The sequence below is a fragment of the Chrysemys picta genome, chromosome 2, assembly GCF_011386835.1.
Source record: "Chrysemys picta bellii isolate R12L10 chromosome 2, ASM1138683v2, whole genome shotgun sequence".
NCBI lineage: Eukaryota > Metazoa > Chordata > Testudines > Emydidae > Chrysemys > Chrysemys picta.
In genome coordinates, this window is record NC_088792.1 from 78,209,639 (window position 1) to 78,230,247 (window position 20,609).

Below are 20,609 nucleotides of genomic sequence, written 5' to 3' on the forward strand. Positions count from 1 at the left end.
CACCACGCCCCCGCCCCCCCGCTTCCAGCACCTCCCAATCAGCTATTTCGAGGCATGCAGGAGGCTCGGGGGGGAGTGGGGGGAAGAGCGACGGCATGGCAGGCTCAGGGGAGGGGGCGGGAAGGGGTAGAGTGGGGACAGGGCCTGTGGCAGAGCCAGGGGTTGAGCAGTGAGCACCCACCGGCACACTGGAAAGTTGGCCCCTGTAGCTCCAGCCCCACAGTCGGTGCCTATACAAGGAGCCACATATTAACTTCAGAAGAGCTCCATGTGGCTCCGGAGCCACAGGCTGGCCACCCCTGCACTAGAAGGTATAGCATATTTTGGTTACCTGTACATTTAACTGAAATTTGGAAGGATTTATATAAAAGTTAGTATCTAGAAAATGATTAAGTATTTCACACACAGGTCAGTCACTTGCATGATAGCTTTTGGAGCTATGGTTGGCTTTTCACATCCTGCTAGAACAGGGGTGGGCAAACTTTTTGGCCCGAGGGCCACATCTGGGTATGGAAATTGTATGGCAGGCCATGAATGCTCACGAAATTGGGGTTGGGATCCAGGAGGGGGTGAGGGCTCTAGCTGGGGGTGCAGGCTCTGGAGAGGGGCCAGAGTTGGCCACCCCAGAGTTCAGGGTGCAGGAGGGGGCTCTGGGCTGGGGCAGGGGGGTGGGGCATGGGGGGGTGAGGGCTCTGGCTGGAGGTGCGGGCTCTGGGGTGTGACTGGGGATGAGGGATTTGAGGTGCAGGAGGGCGCTCCAGGCTGTGACCGAGGGGTTTGTAGGGCAGGAGGGGGATCAGGGCTGGGGCACAGGCGTGGGAGGAGGTCAGGGGTGCAGGCTCTGGGCAACGCTTACCTCAGGCAGCTACCAGAGGCAGCGTCATGTCCCTCCTCTGGCTCCCTCTGTGGAGGTGTCAGGTGGCTCTCCGCACTGCCTTGTCCGCAGGTGCCGCCCCTGCACCTCCCATTGGCCACGGTTCCCAGCCAATGGGAGCTGCGGGGGCGGGGCTTGGGCACTGTGGGGAGCCCCCTGGCTAGCCCTAAACGTAGGAGCCGGAGGGGCGGCATGCCGCTGCTTCCAGAAGCTGCACTGAGCAGCCACTGACCCTGCTGCCCGGCTGGAGTGCAGGAGCAAGGCAAGCCCCAGAGCCCGGTGTGACGCTCTGTACTTCGGAGGAACACCCAGCACCCCCATGTTCATCCTTGTAAAATGATTGTGTGGTATCCAATGCAAAGTTTGTCATGTCAGGTGTCTTCAGAAGGATCATGATGCACTGAGCATGGTTGTTATAGTGATGTTATAGTAACTGTTACAGGTTATAATTTCATGTATGTAGTTAGGATACATTTTCAGGCTCATTATGGCTTAAAATAAGCACAGGAAAAAACTCTCCAAGAACAGAGAGGCAGTGAACACCTCAGCAGGGCAGGTATTGGATTGTGGATATCAGTATGATAGCATGGAACACTACTCAGGTAAGACAATCTAATGGGGTCACATCTGTTTCTTTTATCCTTATTTTATAAAGCCAGGGGAAACTTGGTCCCCGAAAGACCTAGAACACAGCTTTAAAACAGGTTACTGTTGTGACACCTTCCTTCCTACCCACTTCCAGCCAAAATATAAAATTATTTTAGTGTCTCCTATCACTATGCCCAAGATTTAAGTGTTTGGACACATCTACAATGAAAATCAATTAGAATAATGCCCCAAAAGGTGATGTTCTCTTTGTTCCCTCACACTAGCTATGCATCCCAAAGGAGGTCCCAATGAGCCTTGCAGCATGATCCTACGAATACAACTGGTTCAAATGCTGCCAGTGATTATTCTCAATAAATTAGTTTCCACATCTCAGGGATATTATAAGAATCAGTATTATGGAAGTGCCACTTGAAGTTCCATAGTTAACATTATATTGACTTTTGCACATAAAGCAGGCATTTCATGGCTACATTTATAACACCACAGAATAGTGAGACAGTGCATTTTAGTCACTTATCTTAGGACATGTCTACACTTATTAGGGATCGATGTTGCTACAATCAATGCACCGGGGATCGATTTAGCGGGTCTAGTGAAGACCTGCTAAATCGACCTCAGATTGCTCTCCTGTTGACTCCAGTACTCTACCAGAATGAGAAGTATAAGGTAAGTCGATGGGAGAGCGTCTCCCATCAACGCAGTGCGGTGTAGACACTGCAGTGCGGTGTAGACACTGCAGTGCGGTGTAGACACTGCAGTGCGGTGTAGACACTGCAGTAAGTCGACCTAAGCTACGTAGCTGGAGTTGCGTAATTTAGGTTGACTTACCTCCGTAGTGTAGATAAGGCCTTAGCTACAAAGATTTCAAACTTACCCCAAATTACATTCCCCAGTGAGTCAAGTCATGTGAAGTTTATAATTTTGAAGTTTGGTTTTGGGTTTAGTTTTGTGCCAGAAGAGGTTAAAGAATTTTTCCATTTTATAAAAGTCCTGCTTATCTAATTAACATTCCAGGATGAAAAACTAAGATCAAAAGGAAAAATTGAGAAATTTTAGACAAGTAAGAACAGGGAATTACAACTTTCTGGAAGTTACATCTTTCAGTTTTGCTAGTGCAAAAGCCAAAATATAACTGATATTCCACTGCTTCTAAATTTAGCAAAAAGCAGAGCCATTTCTCCAAAAATGCAAAGAAATCAGATTTCACAACTTCAAAAAGTCTGATCCCCCCCCTCCCCCCAGTGAGGATCTCTATTTTGTTGTATAGCAGCTAGTTCTAATTAAAATTTTTGTCTCCCACAGAAAGAGTTCAAGCTTCCCGCACCATTTGTGAATGGAGTACCCATGGCTACATTCTTTGTTGCAAATTTTCAGCTGGGCTTCCTAAATTTGTCACCCATGAACAAATGGCAAGACTTTCTATTACAAGCTGCTATGCAAGCATGTATGCTGCTGAAGTTGCTATAATTTTGCCAAGATTTGAATGATTCATTCTGTCATGTTGCCTTCTGTGAGATGGTAGCTTCACTTGTCCGTCAAAAGGTGGTGGCACAGGAGGCTTCATGATAATTATTTTGAAGAAGTCATTTAGTTTTACTAATTTTAGAGCACTCTTAATTTAGGGGTAGTCAGCTACTGTTCTTGTATGCTATTTTTTGTTTGCTTTAATGGCATACTAGTAGTGAAGACTATTAGATGTTGTCTACACTAGGAAAATTCATAAACATTTTTCTTTACCACTGCAGCTCCAACTGTACTAGCAACAGAATGACCTGTAGTTTAGACAAGTTGCAGATATTTACTATGTCGTGAAAACATTCTCTGAACACTTGAGCAGTCTACAATACTAGCATTTATACATCAATACCACCAGTAAAGCGATACTTTTGATGGAAGTTGCTAAAGTTCAGCCATTTTTCTCTTGCACAGACAAGATTTCAGAATGTCCTTTCTATAGACAACATTTTACACCACAAAGGGGATAAGCAAGCACTGTACAAAAGCTACACCCTATTCCTGAAACTTTAAAGTCACCTCTACAATGTTAAGCTTCAGCATGAACTGGTATTTTATTTTTACTGGACCACTCCAATAATTTTGTCTTGAATTAGAGTAGACATAGAAAAGTCAACGGTAACTGGCACAGCACAAGAACAGTTTTGGGGGATTATGGGGGGAGCAATTTTCTTCATAAAAGACTTACAGGAACATCAATCAATAATGGTGTCTTCCATCAGAGTTTTAAAATACTTTTCGTTTTTCACTTGCAAATGCTTCCACCTTATCCATGGAAACTTTTAGTAAACATCCACCCATTTTTCAAATTGCATTATTTGAAGGGTGAATCATTAGCAAGAAATAACTTGTGTAACAATTATATTTGCTACAGGGCCTCATATGAAGTCAACTCCCAGTTACAGCTAAACAAGATGAGTTATCTTGTTCATCTTCTTAAAGAAAACAGAATGGTTTATCTACAAACCAAAAAATGCACATTTATACTATATTCTTTAAATGTGTGACCACTTAAATTTGAGTACTTGTATCCTTTTGTACTTTGGTGGAGATTAAGTGGTAAATATAATATGCTTGGAAAGTCAAGTGAATATCAAATGCTTTAAGGTAACTTGCACTAGTAAGTGACCAGAACACTGACAGTGCAACCAATAGTATAAATACCCAAATCAACCAACCCTTATCAGATTGTGACCAGGTAGGTATTACAGCCTTTTGAAGACACCCTCTGTCAGTAATCTCTTTTCAATATTTGATTTAGAATGCTGAACCAAAAATTACACATCTCACTAAATCAAATGAACCTCAGACAGGAAAAAATTCAGAATAAAGAGAATCAATATGAAGTTCACAATTACAGCGAGGTAGGGTTGCAACATATGTAATTATCTCTCCTAGCATGATAGAGCTCCTATAAAATTTCCTCTGATCAACCTATACCACCCTGCTTTAAACAGGTAGAGCAAACCAAGGAAGTAGAAGTGGATCCTGTGTCAGCACTTTCACATCAAGAAAGCAGGGGGGGTTGTTTTGGGAAGGGAGGGGGAGGGAGGAGAGACCAACTGCAATCTTAAACAAGATTAGATGATTGGGCATGATGACCTGTCTAACGATGAGCCTCTCTCAGCAATCTCTAAGCCTGGCAAGCTGTTTTCCCACTTTCCATTAGATAGCAGACCCTACACATATCTACAAAGAATTCTGTGGCATACCAATCAATCAGTTGGAGCACAAAAATGAATGTTGGTGCTCAGTACGATCCAGGAATGGTGAGTGTGGAACACAAGCTGCCTGCTCTTTGTGGAAGGTGAGAAACGGTTAATTATCAGCTGCCCAAAACTTTCTAATTGACTGCAGCAGCCTTTTTTCCGACTATAATGTCAGAACTGATGCACAGCATGCAGATATCTGTAGGAGTTATAAAAGTAAACAGTCATAGAATCATAGAATATCAGGGTTGGAAGGGACCTCAGGAGATCATCTAGTCCACCCCCCTGCTCAAAGCAGGACCAATCCCCAGACAGATTTTTGCCCCAGATCCCTAAATGGCCCCCTCAAGGATTGAACTCACAATCCTAGGTTTAACAGGCCAATGCTCAAACCACTGAGCTATCCCTCCCCGCATTGATCCATTTGATTCAAGTTCTGTATATAAAAAACAACAACAAACAGCTCTCACTTGTGCTCTTTCCTAAAAAGATTTCAAAACAGTCCAAGAGGGCAGAGTTATAATGACAGTCTCATACAGAGGGCACTGTGCTGGTATTTTGGGCCCCAAGACGAAAATGAAATAGAACACAACTTCAAACAGAAACTGCTTAAGAATTTCATAAATATATGACCATACTTTGATAATAAAAAGAAGCAGTATCTAACTTTAGCATAGGAAGAGGTCCTCTGGACTGAAGTAACTATGATACTTTGAGATCCTGGGATTGAAGGCTCAATAGAAGTCATAAGTGCTTTACAAAGATGTACTAAATATCAAAAGATCCTGACAGGAACCCTCATTTTATAGATGGAGAAATAGGAACAGAGAAGTCACATGCATCTGTAAGTCAGAAACAGAACTCAGATCTCTTGTTCCCTATATAAGTTCACAGGTAAGAAATGGTCTTATTCATACAGATAGCATCTCCAGTAGTTTAAAGTGTATCTCTGTGATTTAACAAGCAGTAAAAACCCTAGATGAGAGGGAAAGTGCAGTGGAACAGACTTAAAGATTAACAGCATCCTGAAGAACAAAACCCACAAAAGGCAGAATCAGAAGCAAATATCCTCTTGTCGTTTTTATTTTTTGCTGAATTACTGTTCCTAATTAGATAGTCTGACCATATGAAAGCATCAGTAAAAATAGCTGATAGGACTAAAATGATAATTGGGAGGTTGGAGGAACAAGACCTATTCATGAGACTGATTTTAGAACATCTTTGCTATCCTAGAAGTCTGTTTAAAAGAGGAGGGAAATCATGCATTCCCCTTACATAAAGAGGGGATGTTGGGCAGGTGGGTGACACCTGTCTGAAAGAAATAAGAGCTTATATGAGAAGTGGCTGGTTCAACTTAATCCTGGTGATGCAAGTAAGGCGAAGCATTTTGATTAATTATCGGAAACTACAATTGCACCTCTATTAAGAGCATTTGCCTTCTGGACTGTGAAGTGGTGTACACTTTCGGTCTTATTTCACTCATGCCTACACCTAGACACAAACAGAAGCAGCAGTCCAAAATGCAGTTTTCTATCTTTGTTTAGGAAGATTACATTTCACTCCTTCAATTTACTGTGATCCATGTCTGTGTAACATCTAGACTTGATTACAGCAACATGTTCAATTATATTTGAGAGTGCACCATGGGAAGCCCCACCTTATACAACATACTGCAGCCTGTCTTGTAACTGTGACAGGCTGGCCAGCTCACATGTGTGCTCTGCACTGACTCCCACAGTCAATTCTGGTACTGAGGTAATAGTTTCATTTTCAAAGGTCATAGTTAGCTAAGGCCAAGCACTGCTCCTTTAACAGTAAAAATACTTAACTTTCATACATTGTTTCTCATCTCTAGATGTTAAAGAATGGTCAATCACTTGGAGAACAGAGTGAGTGTTTCCTGCACCCAATACAGTTCAAAATGGATTGTGCCCCCCTCCCACAAAAGAAAATCTCTCTCATGCACACTGCCAGGTATGCTGCTGAAGCTTTCAGTTCAAAACAGCTTCCGCCAACAAGAACTGCATCCATAGCTTGAAAGGTTCACGTCAAACTCTAAGGGTACGTCTATACTTACCTCCGGGTTCGGCGGTAAGCAATCGATCTTCTGGGATCAATTTATCACGTCCTGTCTAGACGCGATAAATCGATCCCGGAAGTGCTTGCCGTCGACACCGGTACTCCTGCTCCACGAGAGGAGTATGCCGAGTCGACGGGGGAGCCTGCCTGCCGCGTGTGGACCCGCGGTAAGTACCTTGTAGTTCGAACTAAGATACTTCGACTTCAGCTATGTTATTCACGTAGCTGAAGTTGTGTATCTTAGTTCAAACTGGGGGGTTAGTGTGGACCAGCCCTAAGTTGTAGAGCAGCTAAAAATACCTCTACTTCAAAAGAGTAAACAAACCCATGCCAAGTTTCCCACTGAAGTTTTGCCCCGGATCCTACTGCCCCAACCACATATTTTTGCAAGCTCTGGGTAAGACATGACCACTAGTTTGCAGTGCACACTCATCCACCCTCGCTGAGGCACAATCTCTCCACCTTATCTAGTGTCTGCTATTTCCTGCCCAGCCTAGTGTGTACATCTTCACTTTTATCCCTTACCTTGATTTTTTTGTTCTGAAATCTCACGGACCTCAATCCTTGTTAGGGACTGCAGCGGCAAGCAAAACTGGAGACTTGTAAATTTCATTGTGCTGCCAGGCTTCTCCAGAAGAGAGACTATAGGCTGCTGATACTAGGGAAAAGGAAAAACTCTCCCTCCTTCCCCAAATCAAGCATCTCTCACATTTTGTTGTTGACAATGCTCTACATGGCAGAAACAATCTTTCTTAAGTCTCATGAAAAAAAAAAAAAAAAGAAAGAAAGATAGGCCTTTTTGCTTCTTTATGATGTAGAAGGCCTGAAAGATGTTTTGTTTATGTAATTTTCTGTTTTGATTTTTTTCCCCCCCACATAAAAAAAATTCAGGTCTTGTATAGCTTGTCTTTTTTAGATACTATGGATGACTTGAGAACTGACAGGACTATGATGATTTTTTAAATTTTTAAATGACATGTCACAAGTGAAAATGAAAGGGGAAATTATTTTCATTCAGACTGTTAAACTTGGTATTGTTCTCAGAGTCCACAATACATATTTCTAAAACCAAAGTCCAGCAACAAAACCAGGAAAGACTACACTTAATAGTCCTGACAAGAAATTAGCAGATTTAAAAAAAAAAAAAAGCCTTTTAGGACTCTGTATGCTTCTTAAAGCAGTAAGAATAGGCCTAGACTCTTTCCCCTCTTCGCAGATTACCCTCAAGGGACCTTTGAAACAGAAGAGACTCAACCTCCCTTTACCAACCTGGTAGATCATAACAATCAAGCCTGAGCCTCAGGAGTCAAATATGTAAAATCCAGAAATGATATTTACTCCCCATGCTGTGGGCATGCCTGAAACTAAAGGGATACTAGAACAGCATTATAAGAATTATAATAATGGTAGCACAAGTGTCCATCTTCTTGAGCCTCAGGTTATGTGAACTACAACTATTTTAAAGAATAATTAAAATATAACACTCTACCCAGCCCTGCACTGGTGAAACAATAGAGCCACTATTTAAATTTCTACAGCCTATAGTCAGCGATACAATGAATTTCAGATAAACTACACATGCCACTGAAAAAGGCCTTTCACGAAGCACAAAGTTAATGAGCCAAATTTAGTGTTTCATCAACTACTTGTAAGAAGACAAAGAATAAAATCCATAATTTTGATTAATCTTGGGCACTTCTATAAAAACCATCACCATATCATGTAAATTCTGAATATATAGGTTACACTGAACCTAAATAGAATTTAACAAATAAGTTAAACAACTTTACTGTCTTGTAAGGCAAAGTAAGTAACATTTTTTCAAATAATTTAAGTTCACTGTATTGAATGTATCTTTCTTTAATGTATTATTTGAGCTGTTTTTATACGTTTTTTAAAGTTATTAAAAATAATGCTCTTGAGAGAAAGGCTAAAAGATCTATGTTTCTATTTTTAAAGCACTACATGATATAAAGTAAGCAGGTCATATTGGGAAAGAACAATATTACTGCAATTAAGCTCTACCCACAACTCCAGAATACCTGGATGTTTATATGAAATCAATCAACAGCAGTAAAGTTGTTATTTAGGATTGAAGATGGGACATCCAATAACTAGAGGCCAATATGAAAAGATAGGGGGGAGGGGTCCATCAGAGGATGTTGGGATTTTTATTAGGAAACAATCCCTAGACCCTGCCCTTCAAGGTTGGTACATTCACACCATGCAGCCAACCACTTGAGACAATCTGTTCAATTGTCCTTACAGATGAAACAGCCAAAAGTTTCTCTGCCACTGAAACAAAGATGACCAATAAAACCTTGTGAAATGGCCATTCCAATACTCTGCATATTGCTGGCAAATATAAAATTAGTACCTGAATGTTCGAACAATGCAATAAGATAGTCAATGATGAACATAAACTGAATATTCAGCCAAACCACCTCAATCTGGTTTGTGATCAATCTGCAAGCAGGCTATGACCCCCCTTTGGGATCTGCCCTGATGATATCCCTAGACCCTGTTCTGGGGCTCTCTTTTGTATCAGCCTCTTATTCAAATGTGTCAGATATAATGTCCAATCTCCACCCCAAATTCCCTATTGGAAGAAAAGGCCTCTCCTGACCTACTTAATGTGTGTGGGATATCCACCACTGTCCCCACCTCCGACCCTATATATTCATCATTCCTCACTTTTGAGTCTGCCTCCAGAAATGGCTGTCACCTTTCTTCTGCTTGACCAGTAGTGGGTATTCAATACCAACTACTGGTCAAGCAGAAGAAAGGTGACAAATGATTTATGTAATTTTATAACTGTTCACACAGTTCTGAACAACAACACTGAAATGGATTGAGGAAAATTTAAATCTGCTGCTTGGAAAGTTATTAGCAGAAGAGGAACTGGAACAGTCTGTTAGTAGTCCTAAGAAAACTGCCTCAATTCATATTCTGAAAGTAAATTTTGCAGCCACAAAGGTAAACACAAAACCTTATTTCTGTGGAAACTCATTGATTTGGAATTCTTACACTAGTCAGGGAAAGTTTTTATTTTGCCACTGGTGAGGAATTTTCAATCCTAGTACTAAATATAGGCTATGACTCTAGGTCTTTTAAGTCTTATTATATTTCTCCTTTAATGTTAGGTTTCAGGGTTAATGCCTCACTGAGATGAATGAGATACCTCAGAGATACTATTTCAATCTGCAGACTTACACATGGTTCACATTCAGAAGGTTTTCTTTCCATGTGGAAAAGGAAGGATGTTTGGAGTTTGGTTTTGTTGGGGGTGGGGGAGAGGTACGTTTTTATTTTTATTTATTTAATTAAAAGTGAAGCTTGAAATTCTACAGAAATCAATTAAGTCAAGATAGTACAAAGAGTGAGATCAATGATCAGTAGTGCCAGAACAGTGCTATCAAGTACCAGCTTAAAACAACCCATGGATAAAGGTGATCAGAACACACGTGCAGAGTTTTATTCATCTATTGGACTAGTAAAATTTTGAACACCACATTAGTTTTTCATTACCATAGTAAGGTCAGGCAAGTAGATTTTGTAGCTTGGAATGGTACATTCTCATGACAGTTTTACAAGTTTAGACTAGACTTCTGAAGCTCAATGCTACTCACTAGGTCATCCAGAAATAATTCCTTCAGCGGAAACACTATTTGCTGAAGAAGAAGAAGATACAGCATTGGCCATACCCATTCCTTCCCCACTACGAAAACAGAAGAGTGTAAGTAGACAAATTAGCTATAGTTACGTAAAATTCTTAGCTGGAGACTGTGGAAGCTAGGCTTGAGATCCCTCCTCTCCCCTCCCCAGACCTCCTGGCAGCCACTCCGCAGGAGCAGGGTCTCACTTTCAAAGACTCAAATGGTTTAGCCAGGCAAAGTGGGATGCTTGGGGTTCAGAGAAAATGTGGAGGCAACAAGGCTAAAAATACATATATACATACATATACATACATATATACATACATATACATACATATATACATACATACACACACACACAGATTCTTAAGACTGTTCATCCTGAACATCAAACAGAGCTAAATACATGGAGAAGGGGAAACTAGATTCAGTTTCAACATGAGCAAAGGTGTTTAGCCCTTGAAGTTAGGAATGTCTTTTAGCGTAGTATGGAACGCACCAGAACTCATTGAATGGCTTCAAATAATTTGACATAGTTAAAGCAGGTGGTGAGAATTTTAGTGGCAATATGCTGGATAGACTTTATGAGAACGTAGAGAAATAGGTGGGCAGAGAGGAAGCAGCTGGTTTGTTCCCTTACAAGTTAGGGAGTCTATCAGTTGCCTTGTGCATACTGGAACAATTTTGTATGCTACTGACTGAATCCAATTCACAATTTACTTAAATATATTAGTTGGAATATCTGAACTCAGACATCTACATGATATTCAACATGCTGCAGTTCATCTGTATGACAACTTGCTAAAAATATTAGTTGCCCCTTCCTTCATTCCAGAAGTTAGTTCAATGTGTATATAAAAATTACACTAGGAGGGACAAAAGACTTCCCTTTTATCATAAGTCTAATATAAATTTTCCTGCCACTGTCAGCAAGAAACTCCAGCGGAGATACTGGTAAACCTCACCACTCCTATTACCTTCAATACTAAAGTGAACAGAGGAGATGACAATCTAAACAGCCACTCCTCTAGAAGCTTTCAGGGAGCAGATATTGAGATATCAGTGTCAGGTATGCCCTAGTCTCTGATCTATTGGGTCCATTTCCACATTCCCACTTTTGCTAGCTATATGCATTAGGCAGCATCCTGCTAACAGATAACATGATGAAGATCAACAAGAACAATCGCCAAATCCTTATTAAAAAAAATCTTCCTAGAGGATCTCCCAGTCGATCGCCATCTCTGGCAGCGCAGTGGGGCTGCCACTAAGACAGGCTCTCTGCCTGCCCTGGCCCCACACCACTGCTGGAAGCAGCCAACATGCCCCACAGCCCTGGGGAGCAGGGGTCTTCCACCACGCACTGCTCCTGCCTGCAAGCACCACCCCCGCAGCTCCCATTGGCCGGGAACAGGGAGCTGTGGCCAATGGGAGCTGCGGGGGCAGTGCTTGCAGAGAGGGGCAGCGTGTGGAGCCATGTGCTGTCCGCCGCCCGCCTGCCCCCACCCCGGGAACGCAGGGGCACATTGGCCCCTTCCGGGATCGGCGAGGGGCCAGGGTAGGCAGGGAGCCTGCCTTAGTGGCAGCCACGCTATACCACCAACCAGGAGCCACCAGCGGTAAGTGCTGCCCAGCAGGAGGCCACACCCCAACCCCAGAGCCAGCACCCCAAACCCCCTCGTGTACCCCAAGCCTCAGCCCTGACCCCCCCTCCCAGAGCCAACACCCCAAACCTTCTTCTTGCACCCCAAACACTGCCCCAGCCCTGATGCCCCCTCCCAGAGCCAGCACCCTACTGCACCCCAACACTCTGCCCCAGCCCAGAGCCTCCTCCTGTACCCAAACTCCCTCCCAGAGCTTGCACCCCTCCTGCACCCCAACCCCCTACCCCAGGCTCAGCTCAGAACCCCCTCCCACACTGCAAACCCCTTGACCCCAGCCCAGAGCCCACACCCCCTCTCAAGCCCCAACCCTCTAAACCAGTCCGGTGAGGGTGAGTGAGTGACAGAGAGGGGGGACGGATGAGTGGAGTGGGGCTTTGGGGAAGGGGCGGGGTAGATTCTGAGTTGCCCTTAAATTCAAAAAGTGATCTTGGGCGTAAAAAGGTTGAAGACCACTGCTTTAACAGATGGTCAATATGCTCTAAGGCAGAGGTTCTCAAACTGTGGACCATGTACCACCAGTGATCTGCAAGCTCCATTCAGGTGGTCCGCAGATATTTCCCTCTAAGGTGCATGCCTGGGCAGCCGCACACAAGAGACTGAAAGGCCACCTGCCTAATTAGTGGAGTCGCACAGGTGTGGCTCCACTAATTAGGTGGGTGGACCCTGGAGAAGATGCACATGTAAGGTGGTGGCCTTGAGGGAAATATGGGGTAGGTGGGAGGGGGCAATGTGGTGAGAAGAGAGGGTGGGGGGAATTTGGGATGTGCAGGGCTGCGGCGGCCAGAGAAAGAGGCAACTTTCCCCAGCTCCAGGGCTGCAGCTGTTGGGGAGAGATGGCCCTCCTTCCCAGCCTCAGCTCTGTAGCTGGAGAGAGATCCCCCTCCTTCCCAGCCCCAGCTCAGGGGCTGACACGGCAGGGGAGAGAAGGCACATCCATCACATTAGAAAGGTAAGACTACGGATATTAAAATATGAGTTGTGTGCTTCTATTTCTAGAACAAAAAAAGTTAGCTAATTATTGTAAAGCGCTTTGGATAAAACTAACAGTACAAACAACATTTGGAAAGATCATTAAGTGGTCCGCAGAGACCCTCAGCAATTTTCAAGTGATCCGCAAAAAAAAAAAAAAGTTTGAGAACCACTGCTAAGGCTAGAAGAGGAAGAGAATAAAGGAAAAGGGGGGAGGAGTAATATTGGCAGCCAGGACCACACCGGGAAAGAAATTTCCCCATTCCAGCACGAATAAGTCAGCCCCCTTAATTTTCAAAAGATGCTTACCATCAAAACAAATGCTGATAACTACCCACTTCAGTCATCTCATACATGAAAATGTGAGACAAAAACCAATCTAACTAGGAATAGGAGGCAGTTAAAAGGAGTATCAATCTCGCTATCCCACTTCACAATGTAAAATTAAAAAAAAAAAAGTTTAAAAATTAATAAGACCTACGCCAGTTCCACTAGAATATCACCTCACCCTTACATGGCATTTTCAGCCATATTGGCCATCTTAAATCCCCCACTTAAATTTATACAGGGACGGAGAAAAAGGACACTGATTTCTTTTTGAATAAACTAATCTCAATCACTCTCTCAAGGGACATTAACCAATAGATAAGCATGACAAACTCTCCACACACTTCACTGGAGACCACAAGAGCTGCCTCTTCCAGGATCTTGAGAAATGGTTTCCTAATACAGCTCTGCAAACTGATTTGTATTAGTATGTTGTAAGAGAAGATAGTCAAGAAATTCATCAATGCACCCCCTAAGGCTTAAGTTGTCTGTTCTTGGCTGTTTAATAGCTTTTCTGTCAAGAAGTGCAATCTGTCCCTTCCCACACAATAAGTTTTCTGTATTTTGCATGATTGCATGTTATTTACCTTTACAGCTTCTAGTTCTCCCCCCTTCCCCCCGCAACTCTGATCGTCCTCAGGCCACAGTAAGTGCCCAAGCACAGCCAGAAGCAAGACAGGGTTTGGACGCTTCCACTGCGAGAGATGCCACTGCTGCTGCACAACATCATAATAATGCTGCTGACAAGCCCTGTACATGGTGGCCAGGGCCCAGCCGGGACCCCTAAACAGCCTCTACCCGCCCACCCGGCTAACAAGAAGCTGCAGCGCCGACGCTGCAGGGGCTCTGGACGCAGATTTTGTGCGTTATGGACACGGGCCGACCACAATCTCCAGCCGTGCTGACGGCCTGAATGAGGGAGATGCTGAGAGAGCCTCTCACGGACACAGCGGAACACGCCCTCGCCAGAGGGAAGACAGATGGCAAGCGCCACCCTCCTCCAAAGCCGCCACCTCAGGGGGGCAACCCCAGCTCCCAACGGGGGGAGGCGCTACGAGACGTGGGGCACGACTTGCCCCGCCCAACAAATAGCAGCAGCAGCTCCGTGGGGCGCTAACCCAGCCCCTGGCAACCTGTAAACTCTGCCCCACCTCCCCACAACTGGGGCGCCGGCCGGCCGGCACCAGAGCCCGCCCCGGGAGCCAGGGTGACTTACCCAGCAGCAGGACGTTTTTCCCCGAAGGCAGTTTAGACCTGGAGCGTGTGGACACCTCGCTGAGGATACAGGACCTGAGGGGAGACAGAGCCCGGTCAGGCCAGCCCCCCAACACACAGGCACGGGGATGGGCGGGGGCGCGCACTAGGGGGATGGGGCCGGGGGCGTCTGCCGCTGACTAGAGCAGCCCCCCCTCGTTACTTGGCCCCACAGGGGGGCCCGCGAAGGGAGTTGTGTCGTGTCCCCCCTCCTCCTCCCGGGCGGAGGCTCTCGCGGGGCGGGGGCGCTAGACGGTAACGGGCGGCGGCCCGGCGGGCTGGGCGGTTACCAGAGGTTCTGCCCATCGTCCTCCTCGCCCCCCGCCCGCAGCTCCGCGTTATTGCTGGCGGTGAAGCCGGCGGCCGCGCCGAGCCCCGGCGAGGAGGAAGAGGAACCGAAGGAGCCGGCTCGCCCCGCCGCCGCCGCCATCTTCCCTGCGCTCCCTCCAGTCCGCCTCAATGAGAGAGAACAGAGAGCGGGCGGCGGCGCGGCCGGCTGACAGGTACCCGGATGTTGGGAGCTCAGAAGGGGGCGGGGCCAAGAGGGGGCGGGGCGGTACCCGCCTGTGGGGCAGAGCGTGCGGCCGGGCGCCCAGTCACGCCCGGCGTAGAACCCCCAGTAACGCGCCCACGTGCCTCCGGGATTATCCAAGTGATGGGGAGGATTTTTTGCGCGCCCCAGGCAGGTGGCTGGCTGGCTCACCCAGCATCCCACACACCTGATTTAGGATGACCAGATAGCAAGTGTGAAAAATCAGGAATGAGACAGGAGGCAATAGGTGCATATGTAAGACAAAGCCCCAACTATCAGGACTGTCCCAATAAAATGGGAACATCTGGGCACCCTAACCACACCTAGGGCTGTTACCCACTCTCCCTGGGAGAGAGATGCGGGAGGCAATTTCCTTTCCGTCACCACAAGTCCCCCGAGTGAGCTGTTCTCAGGCCACACTATCTATTAAGAAGATAGTCATGGGAGAGGCCAACGAAGAAGGCAAGATCTAGAAAAAAAATCCCTCTCTTTAAATCATAGTACCCAATCGCATCTCATTGATTCAGAATGATTGTCATTGTTATTTACTATGTACAATGTGCTACACATTCTCCAAACATAACACACTTAACACACTGCCTGTCCTGAAGAAAACACGCTTACTTCTAAGATGACAAAGTCTGGGAAAGACATAAAACATACAATTTTTAAAATGCGCTCTCCCCAGCTGGCCCACTGTTTATCCACTATGATAGTGCGCAAAACAGCCACCCATTATTCCTCCTCGCCTCTTTGCCCCTAGTTTTATAGAAATCTGGAACGCCAGCAAAACAGAACAAAGTATAGAAGCATAGATAATTTCATGGAGGAGAGGTCCATCAATGACTACTAGCCAAATTGGTCAGAGATGCAACCCCATCCTCTGGCAGTCAGAGGTTTAAGGACACCCAGAAGCTGGGACTGGGTGACAGGATGGATCACTCAACTGCTCATTCCCTCTGAAGCATCTGGCACTGCCCACTGTCTGAAGACAGGACACTGGGCTAGATAGACCATTGGTCTGACCCAGTATGGCCAGTCTTATGTTCTTGTAAATAAACATTCTTAAATTAATTAAGGGGTTTAATGAATACAGGTTTTCTCAGTGTCATGAGCATCTTTGAGCAAGGGAAAATATAATTTATTTGGGGGATATTTCCCAGTTTTCATCAGACCCCCATAAATAACATGGATATTTCCTGAGTTTCCCCATTTCCTCAGATATAAAAAGGTTGGGTTTTTTTTTTTTTGCATGGATAATGTATTAATGTTCAATACACCTCACCCCCACCCTAGTGTATATATTCATACATGCCAATCTATTTAAAAGTGACAGTTCCCTTTTCAGAAATATATTTATAATTTTTGCACTTTTCCCTCTAAAAAAGCTATTTCTGTCCTGTGCTTTTCTATTGAATTAAAATATGTGCTTATTTTTATACTCAAATGTTCCTATCAATAGCTTTCCAATGCTCTGCAACCCCACCTCTGACTGACCATTCCTTTATACACTGTTATGAGGGAGGTTGGGTGAAACATTGTTGAAGCTGGTGAACATCATAGGCATCCTTCATTCAGGATAAATGCAAGTAGTTACGCTGATTTTTGGTGTAAAATAACTAAAACAATAGGAGCCACCACCCAAAACACAGACCCACAAGACCAGACTGGTTAAAAGTAGAGCCATGTGGGAGGAAGGGTTTTGCTGGGTACTGAATATAAACACAGGGAGTTTGGCATTGTTTAGTGGAAGTTTGTCTGAAGGCTGGTCTACCTTTAAAACACTGCATCGGCCCAGCTTCACCGATGCAGCTGTGCTGCTGTAGCGCTTTAATGAAGATGCTCTACACCGACGGGAAAGTGCTCTCCCTTCGGTGTAGTTAATCCACCTCCATGAGAGGCAGTAGCTATGTCAGTGGGAGAAGCCCTCCCACCGACATAGCACTGTCTACACCAGCACCTAGGTCAGTATAACTATGTCACTCGGGGGTGTGGATTTTTCACACCCCTAGGCGACATAGTTATACCAAAGTAATTATGTAGTGTAGAGCTGCCCAGAGAGAAGCAGCAGCCAGGGAATAGGCAGAAAGAAGCAAGCAAGGAAACAGCAAGAAAAGCACTTGCAGTGTGACCTTAAGAAAAAACCCTGAGAGAGAGCTTTTGGGGCAGGGCGCTGGCTGGAAAGAGGCTTGGAACGGTGAGCTAAGAAGCTCTCCTGTTGTTTGATTCCTACTGTCTACAAGGAAAAAAGGACTTTGTGTACATCCTTTGTAAATGAACAGGATTGCATCAAATAAATACCTTATTCGATCATCAATTTCTCCTGCTAACAGAAACAACCTGCCAATTCTGAATATTGGTTAACTGTTTGGATTGCAAGGAGCAACAATATTTTAATATGATTTGCATTTCATTTAATAAATATATGACAACCTTATGTTTATCTCTGTCTGCAGCTTTGATGGCATTTTTCTATATAGGTTTTTATACTATGCTCATAACTGTAGTGTCTGAGTGCCTTCCAGCAGTGAATTAGGCATCATGACTACACATCTGTCATGTGTTGTTTGTTCTCTCATTGTCTCCCCAGAGGGAGAAGTGTGTGCAGTGAAGTGTCTTTTTTTGGTAGTGGTGTCTTTATATATGTGACACTAAGCACTCCCTGTATTCACACCCTACACACAATTGTACTGATCTTTGTACAAAATATGCCTTGTGAGGTATCATTTGAAAACTAATAACTCATTGATCATTAATACTGTTGTGTGATGTATGTACGCAGTAAGCATTAAGAGTTCTGAACATATACTTGAATTATGACTAAAGTGTATGTAAACCAGGTATGTCAGAAGGAGCTGTTAAACAGAGTGTCCTAAAGAAAGGAATTTGTGTTTACCTCAGGTTACATATAAGCAGTAAACAGGATCATCAAGATATCAGCGGGAGAAGATGTCAGGAAACAACATTTTACATTTCAGAAAACACAAGTGGGGGAGGAAAGAGCAAGGTGCTTCCTTTACTACCAGACTCCATTTTACCTTTCTCACAGCTTGAATAAACTTAACTTTGAGGGGTTACCCTCAGAAGAATCCATTTCAAAGGTTTGCTGGTCTATAAAGACAGTGGGGTTGAACCTCAAGCAATAAGCAATTGAATCAACTGGTGGTATACAATATTACTCTATTATAAAAGTATAGAGAGTGAGGTCTTCTCTGAAAGCTAATGACACATAGTGATTAATATCACTGTGAAATGTATGTATTAAGACTGTATGAGGAAATATGGATACTTAATAATATTATGTTTTAAAGTCTGTGGCCAAACAGGTTCCCTCCCAGATAGGAGAGAAGGTCTCCTCTGTAAATTAAACATCAAAACAATCATTTCAGACTCAAAACAATGGAAGCACCATTTACATATAAGGGAATGGGAAGCCCACAAGAAGCATGCTGCCTCTTGAAACAAAGTCATTGAACTTTGGAAGATATAAGCAAAGACAGAAGCTATCTTTGGCATCCATTGTAGACAGACACAAGAGGCCAGAGGTCTTGCAAGCCAAGAAGGATGGATCATTTAACCAAGGGGAGGGGGGGCATGTTGAGGTCTCGGGGAACTAATATAGGTGAGAAAAACCTCTTAAACAAAGCCTGTACCTTGCTAGAATACGTTTTGAACTGTTAGATGCGTTTTCACTTTCATTTGCTTGTAACCATTTCTAACTTTATTCTTTTTACTTGGCATTACTTAACCTATTTCCTATTGTTAATAACTTTGTTTTATTTTTACTATAAACCAACTCAGTGTTTAAATGGAAGGGTTTATTTACCCCAGTTAATAATCTGTGATGTGCTTTTAGGTTTTTAGAAGAACAATATTATTTCTCTGAACTGTCCAGGAGAGGGTGGACATTACAGAGCACATGGTTTTGGGAAAATCTGGGAGTGGGAGTGTACTGGAGTCACCATGCAAGTAGTAACCAAGGCTGGTAGAAACCAAAGAGCGTGACAGGTGTGTTGCTAGCAGGCTGCTGGGGTCAGAGTTGCTGGACTAGGGCAGCAGTTAAACACAGATACTCTCCGGGTGTGACCTGTCTGCTTGTTGCTGACTACGAGTGTCCCAGGAAGGGAGTTACAGTAGCAAGGCATTCTGAGGAAGAGCCCTGCAGCGGGACTGGGATCCTGCAGGTCCCGCAGGACCCACTGCCATAATAGCGGGAGCTGGTAAAATGTACTTTGTTGCGGGTGGGATTGGGTGGGCCAAAAAACAGACTGTGGGAATTTGCGGAAAAACAGTAAGTTTATCAAAAGTAGCCTATTCGAGAAATTGCTAATTATTTTGTTTGAGCTTCTCTTTCCGATATGTGTTTATCTCCCTCACTCCGAATCTGGTGTACTACATCAGCTCAAGTCAGGTCAGAGAATCACACTCACAGGTTTTGTTGTTCTAAGACATCACAGACTATCATTGTAGTATCAGCTTGCTGTCAGTGCTCTGAGCAGGTTTTCTCTTAAATGTTTTTCAAAAAGCAATAATAATCCTGACATATAAATATCTTGAATGGTATGTTTCAAAGTTCTAAAAACAGTGCTTACGCGGTTTAAAAATTTATAGTTTTTTTAAACAACTTTTTTTTATAATTGTTAAAAAACATCCTCATCATTTAAGGCATAATTGTGGTGTAATTTGTTTTGACATTCTGTGTGATATACACATGACAGCAGTTTCCCATAAATAGAATTTTAGCAACATAAAGCAAGGTTTTCTTTTTTTAAAAATAAAGGCTTTAATACTTAAATTTAAGCGAGGGATAGAAAGAGATTTGAAGTCTATTATAACAGGAGTTAAAGTATTTTTTACATGGTTTAAGCAAAATTTGTTTTAGTCTTTTACTGGTAAAAATTGTGTCTGAATTCCATTTATATATATAATATATTAACTGACTCTGAAAAAAAATTATTTAGTAGCATGGGGATATCTGCCTCTCTTGCGGGATTTGAGGGATCTAATGTTTTTGCGGGTGGGAGCGGGATAAAAATTACAAGAAACAATGTGGGAGTGGGTAGGAGTGGATGTTGCAGGATTAAAAATATAGTCCCATGCATGGCTCTATTGTGAGGCACCCAGAGTTACAGGGTAAGAGGTAACACAACCCCTCACTAGTCTGGATTGCACCCCAAATGCTGTCACTATACACACACATACACTTATCCCCACTGTTGTGTGTTTAGAGAGGGACAAATCAAAGAAATATGCCTTGCACTTGGCATGGAAAGTGGTGAGGTTTGCAATGGTCCTTAGTTTCTTGGGGCGTTCATTCCACAGTCTTAGACCACCCACAGAGACAGTTCTGTTTCCCACACAGATGAGTTTTACTCTTATTACTGAGAGTTCCATTGTGCCACAGTAGCATTGTTGTCAACCCCA

General features: G+C 43.9%; 1 protein-coding gene across 1 annotated transcript in view; it reads right to left on the minus strand.

Moving 5' to 3' along the window:
- Positions 1 to 15,278, minus strand: part of DYNC1LI1 (dynein cytoplasmic 1 light intermediate chain 1) — a 59,169-nt gene extending 43,891 nt beyond the window's left edge. Inside the window, exons 1-2 of the mRNA XM_005278700.5 lie at positions 14,944 to 15,278; positions 14,616 to 14,689 (exon numbers count right to left, since the gene is read on the minus strand). Coding sequence (XP_005278757.2) covers positions 14,616 to 14,689; positions 14,944 to 15,083 — 214 coding nt within the window. The 5' untranslated portion in view covers positions 15,084 to 15,278. The remainder of the gene's footprint in view (positions 1 to 14,615; positions 14,690 to 14,943) is intronic.
- Positions 15,279 to 20,609: the final 5,331 nt, after the last annotated feature.